General features: G+C 37.5%; 1 protein-coding gene across 1 annotated transcript in view; it reads left to right on the forward strand.

Annotated features, from left to right (window-relative positions):
- The window catches only part of LOC136825670 (nucleolar pre-ribosomal-associated protein 1), a 56,339-nt gene that overhangs the window by 27,517 nt on the left and 9,475 nt on the right, over positions 1-19,347 (forward strand). Inside the window, exons 7-12 of the mRNA XM_067082358.1 lie at positions 312-646; positions 3,195-3,411; positions 8,133-8,260; positions 8,645-8,845; positions 12,391-12,611; positions 16,794-16,992. Of these exons, the coding sequence (XP_066938459.1) occupies positions 312-646; positions 3,195-3,411; positions 8,133-8,260; positions 8,645-8,845; positions 12,391-12,611; positions 16,794-16,992 (1,301 nt within the window). The remainder of the gene's footprint in view (positions 1-311; positions 647-3,194; positions 3,412-8,132; positions 8,261-8,644; positions 8,846-12,390; positions 12,612-16,793; positions 16,993-19,347) is intronic.

Below are 19,347 nucleotides of genomic sequence, written 5' to 3' on the forward strand. Positions count from 1 at the left end.
GGTTGCTATTTATGATGGTGGGTGGAAAACCCTGCGAATGGTGCACTTTTGCCCTCAAGCAAGGTAGAATCTTCAGTAAATGTGGATAAGCAGTCAACACTTACAATGGTATGAAAGGGTATATGAGGCAGTGGTTTGTTTGATACAAGCCACTGGAAGTGAATTTTAAGAAGAAAGCTTCTGCAACAATCTCAATTTAATTTCTAGTTATGTTTCACATCTTCAAGAAAATCATCATGGGATTTACTTTTGTTTGATAAATTTAAAAGACTTATGTTTCTAAATGTAATTTGAATCTTTTTTATTTACAGATTCAGATGACCTGATTGACATATATCTTGGCACTTATAAACTGACAGAGGAAAAGGTTCTTCCACGGAGAAAGCTTACTTACCTCATACCAGTACTTAAGAAAATACATGAACATCCAGTGTCAATGTCCAAGTTGCCTTTCAAGGATAGTGTCGTATGTCTGTTACATATTTTGCTGAACGTAATGAAAGCAGGGTATAAGAAAGAAGGCAAGAATAATGCATTGCTGCTCAGTTGCTGTCATCTGGTGGAAACAGTTTTACCAGAAGTAGATATTGATTTGCTGAGAGCCAGCTTTGCAGAAAACAAATTTTGGTTTTCTTTAGTTAAGCAGGTAATGTATGTTTAAGTTTTGTAAAAGAATTTACTGTACATGGAAAGGAAGCCATGGCCTCTCTCTTTTCTTTTATCTTCATAGTGGATACTCAGTGTAATGTTACTTCTCTTTACAGTGTATTAGAAAAATTAAAACTGTAAGAAAAATATTTTATTCAGCATTGAGAAGCATTATAAATTAATTTTAAGGCTTTGTAATAATACACTTTTCAGTTGTTTACAGTTTGATAATTACATATGACTTTTTTCAATTTTTATTAACAACTCTTAGCAGAATATAAATATCCTGTTCTATCTAGACATTGATAAGATGAAAAAAGCCTTAATTTTGATGGCAAAATGATCCAAATGATTGAATCAGAAAGACAAGTGTAATATAATACCAAATTATTGAAACCTGTCTTGACTCTAGATCCTTTGTCTAGAGGTGACAACTATCTTTCTCACCAGACATTAAAGAACTTCATTTTTATTTAACCCATCTTGATAAAATTGAGATATACTGTTGTAGAGGTTCATATGTTATTTATTCCTGGCTTAAATTACTTTTATTTTGCTGTACTTATTTTGTATAATATTAAATGTAATGGGGAATTGCAGTGAAAAAGAAAGTATCAAAGTATTAAGAAAAAAAAAAGAAAGAATGAGAAAATTATAAGTTTTATTAGAAAACAATACACTTCAAGTATCATTCACATATAAAGTAAGAAGCAGTTGAGGAAATAATATATATGCTATAGTAATTGTAGTTGTCATTATTAACATTAATTTGTTCATATGGGGATACAAAACTCTGCTTTTCATAAATGGAGTTATCCAGTGCATCACGCTTGTCAGCTGTGTACTGACTTAAAAACAAACGACTATCACAGGTAGCCATGGGGCATCTGCTATGACCGCCCTCAGCTACTGTTTCCAGCCGTGTTCTTGAAAGGCTGTTTTTGTGTGTGTGTGTGGAACATTTTGTGCTGACATGCTTTTTGCATTTTTCATATTGCGTGTTAACTGATTTCTGTGCTTTGTGGCTCTTTTATCTTTTATACTGTCCCTGTAGGTGGCTTGATGCCTCTTCCTTAGAGGTTTTTAGTATTTTCAGTGATTCTTGTTCACCGTGTGTGTCTCACCTGCGTGACCCCTTGGCTCTCATGATGGGTGCCGCAGAAGGAAAACCCAAATCCTGTCATTGTTCGTGAAAAGAGAAGCCCTGTATAAGTACAGGTCTCCTAGTGGCGGAAGATCCATATTCTTTTTTTTTTTCATGCCATGGGCAAGAGTGTTCGAGAGACATGACATGTTCAGAATGTGAAGGGTGGTAGACTCCTCAGTGGGGTGTCAATGAAAATGGCTACAGAAGCGGAAGGGAAATTTATTGTTGAGGAATTTGTGTCCGGGAGAGACGGCCGTAGAGGAGGGAACACATGTTCAGCAGTCAGGGAGGGTACCATGCGAGACGGAACTGATCTCCAAGGCAGAGGCATTGATCAAAGTGGAGTTAGTTGCTTAGGCAATGTGGCAGACAGGGTGAGTGCTCCCTCTCAAGGCAGCGCACCAAATACAGTAGGAGTCAGCCCGAAAAGAGACTTTCAGCCCTAGAGGAATACACTTGGATTGAGAAACTTTAGTATTCTTTTTTTTATTATTTGTTTGTTCTTCAGTTTGGTATATTTACTATTATTATTATTATTATTCAAAAAATAAACCCTGTTCACATAGAACTAGCCTATAGGGCTATTGACTTGATTCAAGCTTCCAAAGCTTATGGTGTTCACTTGGAAGTAATAACAGAAGATAATAGGAATACAGAAGAGATCAATTATGAGAAATAAAAACAGAAATAAAAAAAGATATCAAAACCTATCAGTCAGCAAGCTTCTCATAAGGAAATTCAGTTAGAATTTTCCATGGAATGAATGAATATTTTGGTTTTCATCAAGAACTTAACAGCTTGTAAATGTTCAGTAAAATTTGTTTCCTTTCTTTTTATTTTCTCGTTTTATAGGCTAATACTCTTTGTCTTTTAGGTCTGCAAGTCTTAGTCACTTGACCTACCTTACATAAAGCAGGTTTACAGTTTTGGTCCCCCTGATTTTTTCCTGTAGGTACACTCCAAATTGTGATAAGTTTTGGCGAGAACCTCCTTGCTTCAAGACCGGGGTGTTGAGTGGCTTCGTCTCCCCTCTTTGGTTAGAGAGAGAGAGTTTTGCCGTGACCCTCTTCACTTTTTGACAGAACATCTAGAGACCTCATTGTTAACCTCTTTGCTTCATGGTAGTGGCTCATTTGGTGACTTGGAGAGCAGAGTTGCACTGCCCCGAATGTCGAGGCATTTTGTCATGGTCCTTCTTCTCTTCAAGACCAGACATCAAGGGCTTTAATTGTGAATGGTAGATTCAAGACTAGAGAGAGAGAGGCGAATCATAAGGAAGATAGAAAAGACACTATATAAGATAAATTCGCATAATACAGCCATGCTTTTTAATAAGACCTATTATTATTATTATTATTCGTACAATGCCATCACTATGAGAATCATCATTCTCTTTCAGGTTCTACGATACGGTTTGAGTGATGTGGCTGCTGGGCCAGTGATGATCAATTCCCTCGTCATTTTAATTAAGGCTATGTATATCAATTTATATCAAATTGATGTAATGGAGAGCCATAATGATTTATCCTTGCATACCATGTATCAGATGATCATATCCCACACCCAGTATCTTCCATTGATGTTCCAGAGGGAGGCTGAGTGGGATAAATTGAAAGGTAAGGGATTATATATTTTTTACAAGAAACCTTTAGCGTTCATAACAGGACATTGTTATTTCAGTAATGGATCTACTGGATAGTTTTATAATACAGTAATTTTAAATAATCTCACTTTAAAAGTTGTTGATGCATTGGGAAGTGTCTCATTACTTTATAATGCGTTTGCTTTTGTCCACTATAATTCATTATTATTATCTGGTCTCTGGCAACCCAGAAATAAATAAGGCTTCAGGGAATACATGCAAATATCATTTTCTTGTGCCATGTATCAGAAATAGAGCCAGTTTTTATTGTCAGTCTCTGTGGACTCTTTGCTCTTATAAGTTTCCTTGACCATGGTCTTCCCCTCCTCCTTGCCCGTGAGGCATCAACCTGAGTGTATCTTGTACCATATTGTCATTCTTTTTCAAGTAAAGTAAGACCTCATTATCTCAGAGTCTGGAATATTTCAGAATGACAGTCGTTGTCTAACATAATCCCTTTTTTTGATAGCATAGCCGCAGTTTGTTTTTAAAGGAGTTACACTCTCAGGGTCCCCCCAGGGCTACATAAGACAGACCAACCAGTTACAAAGAATTATCGTTTAGTTGGTCTTGGCCAAAATAGTGCTTTTGGCCCAGTGGTGAAATATAAAAGACATAGGACAGGAGGGCTCTATTTCCTGTCCTACAGCAGCTGCCTCAGCTTTCTCTACAACCCACTCTCACAGATGTAACAACAGAGTGTATGTCTGTTATCGTCCTCATTACACACTGGTCTGTCCAAGAGTTCACTAATTTCCAGGCCTTGCTCCAGAAACAGCGTTTGACTATGCATTTGTCAGTCATCATATCACCACTCAAGCTAAGTACTTGGTTCTAAGAAACTTCCAGCATACTAGTAGAGGTTATGACATTGAGGAGGTGGAGCCTAACTTGAAATTCAGCCAAGGCTGTCCTTGCTGAGATTTTTCTCATAGGGGTCCCAAACTGTTGAGTAGCCATGTCCAGAGGGAGCTTTTTCTTTTCAAAAGGAAGGACAAGTGTTGTCCATTCCTTAGTAGAATTATCAGACACCGGAATGACGGAAAAATGGCTTCATAATTCTGCCATTGGCTCTTGTTTCCCGGTTACCACAAAATTCTGAAAATTTGCTTTCACATGATTAATTGTTTTAAAAGTGAAGGGACAGAAGGCTGGGGCTACCCAGTGAGCATATTGGGTCTTATCTAAAATAGATGTAAAACTCCATTTTCCAATGACTTGACAAAAAGGGCTCGTCTTATGGCTTTCAACACTATATTCATGAGTAAGATAATAGTCTCCATCAGTGGTTTCTCAATGCCTACTAAAGGAGGGACTAAGTGCCATTCAATATATTTTGGGAAACACTGCCCCGTCCCAAAATTTTCATGTTCAACTTCAATCATGGTTTTCCTTTCATTAATAAGGTATTTACCATCGGGTGAGAAGATCCACACTGAGGCATTGCGCCAAGGATTATCAGTATCATCAGGGGCGGTTACTGGAGCCCTTGCTATCCTTTGATTTGAAGTTTTGTAGTCCGAACTTATTGTTGCTACTAGTTGGAGCTCTAAACACAGACTCTGTACGGATAGGCTGTGCAGAAACTTTATTCTTACTTTTAAAGGCTGAGAACCTCTCGCACCATATATCTAATTCGGTGTCCAGGACTGGTCTGAATGCCTGATGTATTGACACTCATTAGCAAGGAAATCCTTGATACTGGTCATAATTTCCTTGCACAAGTGAGCAAGTGCGACAAGCATTATTTCCCTATTAGGGGAGCTTGTGTCTCTTGATTGTACCCAGGAAGCCGTGTTGTGACTGCCCGGCAACAAAAGATCAGCAGTCCTGGATGAATCACTATACCCCACAGAAGATACAGACACTTTAGACGGGGTTAGGTGGACCCTATATTAGGATCCCCTTCATTATCTGATTGCTGAATGGGAGATAGATTCTCATTCGAGGTATCTCTCTCATGTACAGCAGAAGGCTGTGCCTCTGTTCCCTCCAGGTTCAGCAGGACAGTTTCAGTCAGTGGCAGTATCCACTTAATGTCCGTCATAGGGACATCTCTCCCACATAAAGACTTCTCTTCTCCATCGGAGGAGTTTACCTGGGAGGTAATAGGAACCAATGCTTTTGGGTATTGGCCCAAACATGGGTTCTGGTTGGAGAGGGAGGGAAATATACTCTGCTGGAGTTTTGCTGGAAAGATGTAGTTTCCTCCCTCCGTACCCTTACTGAAACCTGTGACCCAGCAAGACAGTTTAAAACAAGCTGTTTCATTCTTAAAACTTGTTGCCAGGAGCATGCTACAAATTTCACATGTCTGGCGACCAACCGTATTTCCCTTTATTCCTAAAAGGGCTGTGTTCATGGCAGGTGGTATGGGCCATACCCACTGGCAAAAAGCGGCAGACGTAATCAGTGGGTCTTGCATAATAGCGGCCCTGTAGTGATATAAGGAACGAGTATTTATTAGAAACTACTTGGCACTAACCATCTATAATCACTGTATGAACAATGTACTCAAGGTACTGTAGGCTAGCTTGGTCACAGGTGTGTAGTTACAGTACAATGTTATGATAATGGTTATCCATAAGGTAGTAGTAAGTATTATCACGTCCATAGGTTCTACCATAATTTTGTCTTAAATGTATTTCTCACAAATGTTAGATGTGCTATTAATTGTATTAACTTAGGTAGCACAACTAACATGAATAGTTTAACTAGGGCACAAGTATGTATCCATATTGGTGTATACCGTCAGCTATCATAACAATGGGTTTTTTATCTAAGACAGTAGTCATTTATTCAGTTATATCATTACAGTATTACTTCATTATAATTAAACATTGTTTGCTGGCTAATCAAAACTGTAACATAAACAACCAAACCAACCAAATTTTAACGAAATAAGCTACAGCTAAAAAATTTTAAACACTAAAATTTTCCACTGGTACTTAACTTGCATCTGATGACCAAGTTCTTCCAAGGAGACAAATTTTGTTGTCTTGGCTGTGCAGAGACCTAGAGAGTAATGGGCAGTCGGTCTAGCTCAGAGTGCATTGTTGCCACAATAGTGGACGACATGCGATGCGCAGTTACCACGTCAGCAGGTTAAGACGAGGAAGAACCTAGGCAGTTGCTGTAGACAAGAGAAAGAGCCCTCTTTCTTCAGCCCTGTACTCTATCAGTTTCAAAAAGCACTATACTACTGGCCAAGACCAACTAGAAGGAATTCTTTGAAATTTATTGGCCTATCTTATGGAGCCCCTCTGGGACCATGAGAGTAACTCCTCTGAGGATGAACAGCGGCTACAGTATAAAAAATTTATTTTAATGAGTTCGCTATTTAACAACTAATCCAAGGAAGCATAAAAAGGTTTTAAGGAGGGAGGCATTGTGGAAGTATATACAGCTAACTGCATTTCAAACGAAGGCTAGATTATCCTTCCAATTTTCATGTGAGAGGTGTTGTTTTATTTTATTTTATTATTTTTTGCCACTTTTTTGTGCACTGGCTACTTATGAATCATCATTGTGGTGAGGGAGCCCAGTGATCAGCATTTTTGTATTTGGTGAATTGGAATGGAGCAAAGCATCTTGCCACAAATGGGCAGTAGTGACTTACTAGGTTAATAAAGATGTTTCCAAATAAGCTCTGGGCTTGCCATCTGTCAGATACAGCAAGCCTTATATAAGTGTCCTTGATCAATAGTTTACACATAGCACCTTCTTTGGCCTAAACTGTTCAAAACCTTCTCATATATTTCACATGGATTTCATCTTCCTGATATCATGGATTAGATTTGGCATCAGTGAATAATCCCAGAGGAAACTGAAGGATATTGTCAAGATGAGTTGTCATTAGAATGAAAGAAAGGTACAGTATACAATATATAAGTGTGTATGGTTTGTCTTGAGACAGGGAGAAGGCAGAAGAAAAAGAGGTTATGAAGATTGTACAATGAATGATTAAATATGAGAGAATGGTTCAGGATGCAAAGTCAGAGTCAAAAGTGCAGCAACAGAAATAAAAAAAAAAAAAAAAGATATTTTAAGAGTACTCAAGCATAACAGAAATAAATACAAGACTTAGAAATAGCATACAGGTAAAAGATTTGCTTAGTTACACCTTTTAGGTTGTAAATATCTTGAGAAAGTGAACATAACGAAAAGAACTGCAACTATTATTGAGAAAAGTAAAGAATGGCAAAGCAAAAAGACTGTCTGCACTTTGATCTGATGTAATCAAAGCACTATGGGAGGGGACCAAGTAATGGAAATGATGTATGGTGCAAAGGAAAGGTAGAATTTTGTTGAATGAAGGAATCAGAGATAAATATTTGAAGAGAGCTGAAAACTTTTTTAAGAATCTAGAGGAAGGGGCAGAAAGTTAGTTAGCAGTTGTAGTGAGAGAATTAAAGCAATTTAAATGAAATAGAGGAATTCTTATGTGAAACAAATAAATAGGAAACATAGTTTAAGAATAGAGAGAAATATCTGTGTGAATTTTAACTTGTATTGCTGAGGTGTATGCTTTGAGGAAGACTGAGGAATGACAGCTAGACGGGAGAGAATTGTGGATGCTCAAGTGAATATTTAGCATCATGAAGTTGGTACACATTAGTTTATGTTATTTGTGCTCTTTATCTGAATGGTTTATTGTAGATAGCAGTCTATTAACCTGTACCACTTTTCTTCCAGAAAGCGTTGTTGAGTTGCAGCAAACAATTATTGATCATAATAAGAGCATATGTTTGGAAGAGCATATTCCAGTGCTCTTAGGTGCCTATGGAGCCTCTATGTCTGCAGTGGACCAGAAAATTTTGAGGGTAATTTGGTTTTTAACTTCTTTTCAATTTCTCTGGTCGAGTTCATTACCAACTCATTTCAGTTCTTCTCAGAGGAATGCTGTTCTTTAATTGCTAATATTCATTATGCCAAGGAAATTTTTAAAAATAAAGTTTTTTTCAGCGGAATAAATACATTATCCATTTACCGGGTTGTTGCTAGCCATTAGAATGACATAAGAAAATTCCAGCTTCCAGTGCAGTACAATGAAAAATAATATTCACATACAAACCTACCCTTCTTAACAAGGAACAGACTTAGTAATGATTTTGTTTTAAAATAGTAACTGAAACCAAGGAATCATTGGTTTCCAAAAATTTAGTAAACCTGTGCAGATGGCTTATTTTTTTCTGACTCATCCGCAGTTACTACACATCTACGAAGAAATAGGTTTCATGAGTAAATACAAGCCGGTTCTGTGGGGAGATGCAGCTGTTGCTCACTTTGGAGTGTACACTTCTCCAGACACTTATGAAGAACCAACAAGAAACCAAATTATAAGCCTGCTGAAGAGTGACAAGATGCTTAAAACCTGTCGTTCATTTGATGTCAATCTACCCATAGAGGTTTGTATTGATTTTGTTTGTACTTATTTTATTCACCTCATTGTGTCTTCAGCTTTATGTTTTAGTCTCCATTATTGTCTTTGCTGTAGCAGTAAGGGTCAATGGCATCTCAGGTTGTTATAAAAAAAAATGTGTTTTTTCTGTTACAGTATTTTTTGTTATTTGAAATTTGGAATTGTTAACTCATGCAAATTCAAACCTGTATATTACAAAAATACATCTGAGCAAGATAACCTTCACATCAACCAACTTATTATGAATGATTGTGCTGAAAATAAGTCATTAATGTGTGTAGTAAACATCAGTAAACAAAAATCATCATACAGTGTTCTCCCCGCATTTTTACGCGTTTCACATTTCCGCTTTTCATTTTGTCGCGGATTTTCGTGGAACACATTATTTACCCCGGGGGTTGGGGGTTTACTAATTCACAAATATTTTCATAGAGCAATATTCACTAATTACTGTATTTTCATGTTATTTGTGATAACATATGATTTACTGATTTTCAGTTGTTAATATTAATGTAAACAGCAAAATATCTATAAAATGTTTATTACAAATTAAATAAATCTATACAGATTGTAAACTTGTTAAGCTCATTATGGGGCCCACCCTGGAGTGACAGGTGGGCCCCAGAATAAACGTAAAAAGTTTATGATGAGCAAAATATCTGTAAAATTTTTACAGTAATACAAATAAATCTTTCGGTGCAAATCGTAAACTTTTTAAGCTCATTCTGGGGCCCACCCCAGAATGATAGGTGGGCCCCAGCATGAGCTTAACAAGTTTATGATCTCTCTCTCTCTCTCTCTCTCTCTCTCTCTCTCTCTCTCTCTCTCTCTCTCTCTCTCTCTCTCTCTTAAGAGTAATGTAAGATGTATGTGAAATTATATTATTGTACTGTAAAGTGTTTTTGGATGATAGAGCATACGGTACAATATCTGAAATATTCGCTAAATCTGCATGGAAAATATGAAAAAATGATTGACTAAGTAACATCACGTTTATCTATAAAACTATACTGTACAAAACAAATAAACACACAAGCATACAAAATCAATCTTTCTCTTATCTCAGAGAGAGAGAGAGAGAGAGAGAGAGAGAGAGAACTTGGGACAAGACTTCACAATGGCTGGGAGGAGAGAGAGAGAGAGAGAGAGAGAGAGAGAGAGAGAGAGAGAGAGAGAGAGAGAGAGAGAGAGAGAGAGAGAACAGTGGCTGAGAGGATCGTAAGAATGTTGAGTGTTGTCTCCGTATGAAATTCGGATTTTAAATATTTTTATGGTGATTAGGGGTGGAACATCAGCAGTGATAAAATATTCTCGTGTGTACTGTTATAATATGTGTGATAATCATAGTCAACTAAACTTGTAATGAAATATGGTACAATAAATCAGACGAAGAAAAAAATATGGCAACACTACCTTCATCGATCTGCTGTGGACTTGCTGGATTTGTTTATTTTCTTACTTTTTTATGTTTACGTATGAAATTCGGATTTTAAATATTTTTATGGTGATTAGATCAATACAGTATCAATGGATTCTGTAAGTGAAATAATGTGTTATAGATATTTTGCAGTGTTTTCTTGTTAAAGTATATGTATACTGAGAGAGAGAGAGAGAGAGAGATTAAAGACACAAGAATTTTTTAATAAATTTATTAAAAAATGAAGATTGTCAATTGTCATATTACATTATCATTTTTGTTATGGGATTCTGAGGTGTGGGAATATTGATAGGTGAAGAGAGAGATAATTTTTTTCAATTTTTTTGGCTTTATGTCTAAATGATATTTTTTGTGTTGCCTTTCAGTTTGACTCATTTAGATTGTAATGCAGTTTGAGATTTTGGAGGAACCTCTCTATCCTTAGGAAATCAGGAATTACAGTGATGAGCTTAGACATAATTCATACATGTACAAGACGTTCTTCTTATTTTCAGATAACTGCCTTTCAACACATTCATTTGAGTAGGAAGGTTGACTTTGATATGAAAATTCTCTAAGAGTTATCTGTATTTCATTGATATCGAAACTGCCCATGGCTGGATTAGTTGGTATAATTAGGAAGTTAGCTAATAGTCTTACCTTAGGTGGTAGCTTCGAGATTTTCCATTTCCAGTTGGGAGGTGTTCTACATCTTTTTTGGAATCCCTTCTATCTGCCTAGAATGTTCTTGATGAATGTGGTTTTCTTTCATGCCTTTTGGAGTTGGTTTAGCAAGGTAACAGGTGTATTGTGGGAATGACCTTGGCATTGCATTGTGATTGGGAGTAGTGTTTACACTTGTAGCTCCTTCAGACATCTTTATTGACTGCTTATGGTGAGCATTTCCTGTCCTGTATTTTTACAAGACTCAGTGTATTCTCTCTTTTAAGCATCCTTAGAGGTTACGGGTTTCTTATCCAAAAACATTCTATTATTTCCCTTACTGTCTCACTTCTGATTATATGGAGAAATCAACTGCAAGCCTTACCAGGTCAAAAGTCTTGGCCATTATTTTCATGGCAGGATGTCAACTTCGTTTTTTGAGTAAATTAAATACATTTTGTTTCTCTGTTCTTCCCCTGTTTTGCTTTCCATTGCTTTCTTGTGTCCTCCATTAATTACTTTGTAAGCTTACTGGATATTCTTTTTAACTTTAATTTCACTTATGCATTAGGAACAGCTTCCATATTTTCAAAATTTACCATCTTGGTAGGTAAGTAGGAAAAATTACAGTAATTAATCTGCTCCAGTTCTATAAGACATACATTGGTGAGAAAATTAGAGATCTAGATGTGTTAATCACTTTCTTTCTGGACAAAAAGTAGGATATATGCTCATCAATTGTATTAAGGCCAGAAACTTGTTAAGGTAGTTTTGGACACTGTAAGAGCATGGCTAGACTGTTTAAAGACAATGCATTTGTTATTGAAGTTATATCTGGCCTCCAAAAGTGGAAGCATATTTGAGAGGCGTCAACTAGACTGTATATTGTGTGGTGGTGGTGTTGGAAGCAAGAAATATACAAATGGTTCTCAGATTCCTTTGATATTTGGTCAGCCGGGGATAATATCTAAATACCATTGTCATTGATGAGCTTTATTTAAAGACCAAGTAGTATCACACAAGTTTATCAGAGGAAGAGACTTGGCACTGTCAGTGTAATATTAACTTTTCCCATGTCTGTGTAATTTTCTCTTAAATACAGCTTTAGTTTCACTCCATGTACTGTGACACTTGGGAATAATGGTGATTTATTGATGTATTATGCATTTTAGTGAGAATTATCTGTTAATGTAAAAAAATATTTAAGGTTTTAGATTCCATGTTTGCAAAAACTAATGTATTGTAAAAAATTTTTTTTATATAATTCAACCTACTTTCCAGGCAATGTGCTAGTCTTCGTTACCTGCTTTATTCCCACTGGTGTCAGCAAGGAAAGCATCTGTAAAACACCTGCTTGAATACTGTGATTATTGAAATGTCAAATTTGTTTCTAGAACCAGCTACTATTAGTATTTTTTATTTATTTGTTACTATTGCTTTTATTTTCTTAGCCAGGTGATGTGTATGGAGATGACAGGACTATATATGACATGCGTTTCCTTTTACCCCTGATGTTGCATTTGTCTGAAGATGAGAACTTGTTGGAGATTGATTTTGCTGAAAGTGGTGCAGTTGCCGTAGGATTCACATGTCTCTCTTCACACCAAAAAGATATATGGGCTGCTGGTGCCACCATCTTGAAGCGTGTTGTTGATAAAATGAACAACTCCAGGTATTGTTGCTTGGCGTGAAAATTTGAAGCTACTTTATGAAATTAAGATTACATCAGTGTTTAGTATGAAATATTTTGACAAAAACTCTTTGCAGAATGTTCAGCTTAATGTGCTCATACAAAGTTCAGGTCCATACTTTACATGTCATTACAGTACTGTGGTTGAAGTAATGTATGTTAGAACTCCAACTTTCATGTCCCCATAGGGTGGTAGGGCTGTTAGTGCACCTCTAGCAGTGCACTTTAGGCATTACTTGACGTTCTTTGCAGTGTCCCTTTTTCCCCTATCTGCAACGTCTTTCATTTCTATTACTGCACCTCCGTTCATATTCTTTCTTCCATCTTGCTAACCACCCTCTCCTAACAATTGTTTGAAAGTGCCACTGTGAATTTTTACTCATGTTACACCTTTCAATCTTTCTACTCTCAATTTCTTTCTCGTTTCATGTAGTTTTGGTGTACTGCCCCCTTGTGTAGATGAACGGCAATCCTCTTGAAGAGTTGAGTCGTAGTCATTCCGATGTACAAAAGGCAGCATTCATTCTCAGGGCACGATATTTGGTAAACCACTGCTCTCCTCTTCTTGTGATCATCACTAGCGATGGGGCTGTTGTTTATGAGGTACTGGGAAGTTTTCCGATCCTTGTAGTGCTGTATTTCACATGGTTGACTTTTTTGTCTGCATCGGTGGGTTTTACATGAGCGCCAATGATGGTCTTCAGGGCCGCCTTATCTCTCTTGTACTCGGTGTTCATAAAGCCCCTGTAGAACAGTATAATGGTCCTCTTACTCTCGTGGGGATTTGCCTCTCCTGCCAATATCACTTGTTGGTGGTGTTTCTCGTCACCCTAGCAACCTGATAGCAAGAATATCTGTTAACAACCAGGGTTTTGGCAATGTGTTCAAGCTCATCAGAAGTGGTATTTCAAGAAGAACAGTGTGAGACTGCATGATGAACATAGGAGTTTATGATCGAGGATTTAAATTTTTGGGCATTCACTATTGCCATTGAGGCAGAGCCCGATGTTGGTGGGCTTACGATAGACCTGTGTGTGAAAGCCTTGAGGAGTGCTGGCAACACAGATGTCCAAAAAGGGAATGGTACCGTCCACACTTCTTTCACACTTGAAGTGGAGAACTGATTCCTCGTCAAAGACTTACCTGAATGTCTCCAGTTCATCTTCATCGGTGATGTTGGCAAAAGTGTCATCGATGTACCAGATATATAAAGCTGGTCTGGGATCCTACTGAAGACACTACTCGACATCCCCCCGTACAAAAGTTGGCAAAGAGCACACCAAGAGGAGAACCCATGGCTACTCCATCGATCTGCGTCCACATTTGCCCTCGTTGATTGAAGAATGGGGCCCTCCAAGTGCAGATCTCAAACAGATGCCATATTGATGCCTCTGGAACATTCAGTGTTGGGGTGGAATCATCTCTAGAACCTGTCAAGGATCAGCCTTATTGTTTGATCTACAGGCACATTGGTAAAAAAAAGCTCTCCATGTCCAACAATGTGATGATGCCCTGGGATGGATCAGAGCGAAGCCTTTCAAGAAACTCTTCGGATGAAGCAATGCAGAGTTCACTGGGCATATAGGGAGTCAAAACTTTGTTCAAAGTCTTGGCCAGCTGGTAGGTTGGAGTTGGGCATTGGCTTATTATTGAGTGGAAGGGGTTGTTGGCCTTATGGTTTTTACATTGCCATAGATATAGTCAACTTCATAATCCCCTGTAATCTTGGACAGGTGTCGGCATCTAAGGCAGCAATAATTGTTTCAGTTATGCGTTTAGCCTCCCTCCTAATTTCCTCAACAGGGTTCCTTGTGGTGCAGCAGCATACTATGACTTGACTCCAAGAGGATTGCCATTCACCTACATAAAGGGGCGATATACCAACGCTATAGATGGAATATGGCATTCCTCCCCAATGCCAGCAGATCGTAAGGAGCACAAAAATCCTAGACAGCAAATATGACCATCACTGCCTCCGATATAAGGAGGCCCTAGCCATCCTCCAATGGAAACTGTTGCTAAATGTAACCCAGTGGACTGAGTAGACCCTCCTCCCTTCCACTGTCAAGAGAATGGCAAGGCGAGCTCCTGGGATAGCAATTCAGCCGCTCAGTACTTTAGGCAGCATACCCTATTATTATTATTATTATTCATCCCGTGGTGGGGTGGGAGGTTAGTGCTGTTAGTGTACCTCACGCTGTGCACTGTAGGCATTACTTGGGTTTTTGCAGTGTGCCTTTGGTCCTTAGCTGCTACCCCTTTCATTCCTTTTACTGTGCCTCCATTCATATTCTCTTTCTTCAGTCTTGCTATCCTCCCTCTCCTAACAATTGTTCCATAGTGCCTAAAGTATCAGGCGTGCCTTTCCATTCTCCTGACGATGGAAAGGAGAAGGGTCTGCTGGGTTACGTTTAGCGACGGTTTCCATTTGGAGGATGGCAAGAACCTCCTTATGTCAGAGGCAGCCTTAAAACATTCTTTACCTTTACTCTTAACATGCTTGGCCTTTGACCTAAATTCTATATTCCATCATTATTATTCAGATCATGAACCCTATTCATATGGAGCAAGCCCACAGGGGCCATTGACTTTTAATTCAAGCTTCCAAAAAATATAGTGTTCGTTAGAGTTAGTTAGTTATAAATTATTTGTTTAACCAGACCTCTGAACTCTTTTAGGGTTCTTCTCGGGCTGGGAAGTGTTCGTTAGAAAGAAGTAACAGAAGGTAATGGGAAATACGGAAAGAAGAGATCAGTAGTTGGAAAAGAAGAAATAAATTAACAAATTAGTAAGTAAATCGATAAAAAAGGAGTTCAAAGTGATGAACTAGTTCAGGACTGATGATTGTCAGTAGACCATAGCTTTACTTGCCCTCTCAGGCATGTAGTGGTAATATTGTTTTTGTTTATAGCAGTACTGTAGGAAGGACCACTAGAAACTCTGCACATGGGGACAATACTTGTCGCATATTTCTTCAGGTCTGTTGTTGATGGAGTTAGGTATATGCTTTTCTCACTACTTTTCAGTCTTTTATTACTTTGTGTGTTTTACCAGACTCTCATACTATGGTGTTTATAGTGGGTAATATAACTTCACTTACTCATGCATGCATACTTGGCACTCTTAGTGAGCAATGTAGGTTTATTCACCTATATACTGTACACATCTCATACAGTAATACTTTTGGAGAATGTTACCCTGGGTCCCTTGAGATACTTTTAGGACAGTGTCTTTTTATATGATCAGCTTGCCAAGGCAGTAACATTATCACAGTTGATAATAAGCAGGGCTTTCTCGCATAAGGTATATTTACATGGGAGGAATTCAAGACTTTTTCTTAATTATTGGTGATTAATATTTCAGTTGACACTGAGTAGCATGAGTAAAATTAATAAGTAAAAGTTAGTTTAATGTTTTTGAACTTTAAATATATATATTACATCTCTGAGTTCCATGTCTTTTTATAAAACAGTCATGGTATCCTCTGACCAATTTTGATGATTGTATTCTTATGGACTACAATATCTGTGCTCTGTAAGCAACCAACAGAGAAGTTCCAAAAGGCTTATTCCTTTTCATCCTCAGTTTTCTCTCCTGCCTAAGTAAAATTTTGTTTTATTTCTATGTGAGAGTTTATTAAGTGATATTTTCAAATTTTCACATTACTGTACAATATGTACATCACTTGCACACGCTCACATATTACTACCAAGCTGCTAAACCTCCAGGCAGCTACTTAGATGGCTGTCAGTTGGTAGTCTGTGCAAACTCTACTATTCCAAAATAATTTGGACACAAATTGTTATGGAAAGTAGCTTAAATAGACTGGTTTCATGGTTTTAATGGGATGAGTGACAAAGTCGGAATGAGTAGTAAACTTAGAAGGAAACCCAGCTGGAGCCAGAGGAAAGCACAGTGACTGCACAAGGCTTATTGTAAGCAGCACTTCAATACATGGATGCATATACAAAACTGCTTTTATGTTGCACCATTAAATTATAGAAAATTTTTTTTTAATTTTTCCCCTAGCATTAGTAGTATTTTCTTCATAACAGTTCATTATTTTGTGAGAGGTTAAGTCATGTACCTTAGATATACAGTTTGTATGTCAATCATGTTGATTTCTTATAGTTGTATGTATGAATAATGAAACTTTGATTTCAGGCATGTCCGATTCAAGTTACCGTGGCAGTGGGCTATCACTATTGTCGTTAGCTCTCTTGATGGGAAAGAGCATCGTCTGCCATCTGTGATTTTACATTTCTTACTTCATGCTACTCGATTACTCTCTTGCCCTCAAGATCCCCTGTATTTCATCATCCTGAAGTCTATTTTCATTAGACCTACTCTGGAACTCCTTAGGGTAAGTAAACCAGTAGTTGTTGTATCACTGCCATATTCATAGTTCTGTATTTATTGAGGCACTTTCAGGTGATTTTGTATTCATACAAGTTTACAAATCTGTTATGTGTACTGTTACCCATATAACTGGTGAAAGAATAGATTTAGCATTGCATTGCAGTTGTAATGTGTGATGTAATATTGAAATAGGTACAGTATGTGTTCTCAGTAGGTTGAGCTTCCTGTCTCTCCAACTCTGACAGTCTTTCGAAGTTAACATGATCAAGGATATTGGCTTTTGGTGCTGCTCTTTACCTGAGACTGCTTTTATCTTATCTCCATGATCATTTTGCGTAATTTTTTTTCTTTTGTAACAATTGTTGATTTTGATGTTTTCTCAGAAGAGTGTGGGTATTAACACAGGTTGTTTGCTTACCAGGTAATATTATAAGTGTTTTAGGTACAGTACATTCTCAGTTATCAGTGATAATCATCACTAGCCTCAAATTGCAGATTAGCATGAAGAATCTCAATGAAGCCAAGACAGTAAAACAGTGCAGTGACTATACATTTTTTTCTATACAGCACACACACACACAGGATATATAAATAAGTTTACAAATGTTAGATAGAACACAAAAAAATCAATCTTTTGAACTGCTACCAACTCCCGAGTTTTAGCATTTACCACCACTAGTATTTATGTTAAGGCTACATCACAGCTATTTCACATTTAGGGCAGCAGTAGTAGCCATGCTTAAGATCACCACCTCACACCCTTAGGAGCACTAATGCAATTCCTGTGGTTTTGTTTCCACCAAACTCCCTCACAGTTGGAAGAAGCCTTTTGTCAAACTGAGACCTGTACCACAGTCGCACTGATGTCAGTGCCAAGGGAGTGACATGAGGCAGCAGGAACTAAGAGTTGTGATCTACACAAGTCAGCATTGGGAGGGACAAGTGCCAACAATTGGAGTAGCAGTGAATGTCAGGTAGCTTTGAACGACAAGCAATGTAAAGGAGTCATGGCAGAACAGGATCCTTAGTAATAGACATGTTAATGAAGAATACATTCTTCCTTGATACCATAGGCTTGAGCTGTGCTGCAGACAGGAAAGCTACTGATAAAAGGCTACTGACAACTGTAGAGTAAAAGATGTGCCAGCAAATATTCATACCACCACATGTTGGGACTGTTCCAAGAACACTACAGCACAGATTCTGGGCTTAACCCTCAATGAATGGCAGGGCTCTTTTGATCCCTAGTAATTGCATACAAAGCTCTCTGGTTCAGTTCATATGATTCCTGTTTGCACCATAATATTTGAGTGAGTTTTGCTTGAAAATGTATCACTTGAATAGGCCATAAATGACTATATGGCAACACTCACTTCTCAGATCAGGGTACAGGGAGATTAGAGTGACTTGAGATTTCATGTGGGAATGTACTACATCTCCCTTAATGTTTCAGACAATAGGTGTATGGCAGTATTCAGCAAGCAGTATCTGGCAACTCTTTGCCCAGCAGCACAGGCACATGATATGCAGTGGTGACAGACTAACAGTTTCTTTTACTTGGCTATGGGTTGCCCTAGAGCAACAGCCCATGCCTGCAGAAGGCTGGCTTGATCTAAACCGAATGAATGAGTCACTCACTAATGGATATTATGTAGGCAATCAGTATCCTGGTAGCTGAGCTAAATAACTGCATTTAACGGCAGTCATAATTATTATCGTTCTTTCGTTTCTTATTTCTTTTAAGAACTGAGGTTTTAAGTTTTTCTTGTGACGGCATAAAAAAATTTTTTAGTTCTGAAGAGGGTTTTATTTTAGCACTCAAAATTTGTAGGCCTATATTTTTTGCGAATAAATCGTTAAAAACACAACACTTTTTTTACACTTTAATTATATATGGAAGGATGCTGAATATAAATCTATAAATGTTTAGGTAGGCTTATTTATCCTTGTGTGATTGGTGAAAAGCGAGGTACATAATATCCATTGTAATTTTTGTTAAGTATTTGTTTTATTAGATTTTCATAGTATACAGTTATGCAAATATATAATTGATCATTACAGTGCTGAATGGTATTCTGAGCCCGTATGCTTGAGATTATACTCTTCATGGTGGGGTAAACCAGGAAAACAAAAATACCGTATTTCCATGTGTAATTAACATCAATAATGGTTGGTAGATACGAGTAATACAGATAAGTAAGTGGTTGAATAATAATAATAATAATAATAATAATAATAATAAACTTTTCCTGCACATCAGTATTGGTCAATAATTGGCCAGTGTTCATATATTGATGGATAAAACAGTGCACTGTATTTCTTACAGCAGAAATTCTTTAACTATGATAGTAGGTTACTG

Source organism: Macrobrachium rosenbergii, chromosome 39, assembly GCF_040412425.1.
Source record: "Macrobrachium rosenbergii isolate ZJJX-2024 chromosome 39, ASM4041242v1, whole genome shotgun sequence".
NCBI lineage: Eukaryota > Metazoa > Arthropoda > Malacostraca > Decapoda > Palaemonidae > Macrobrachium > Macrobrachium rosenbergii.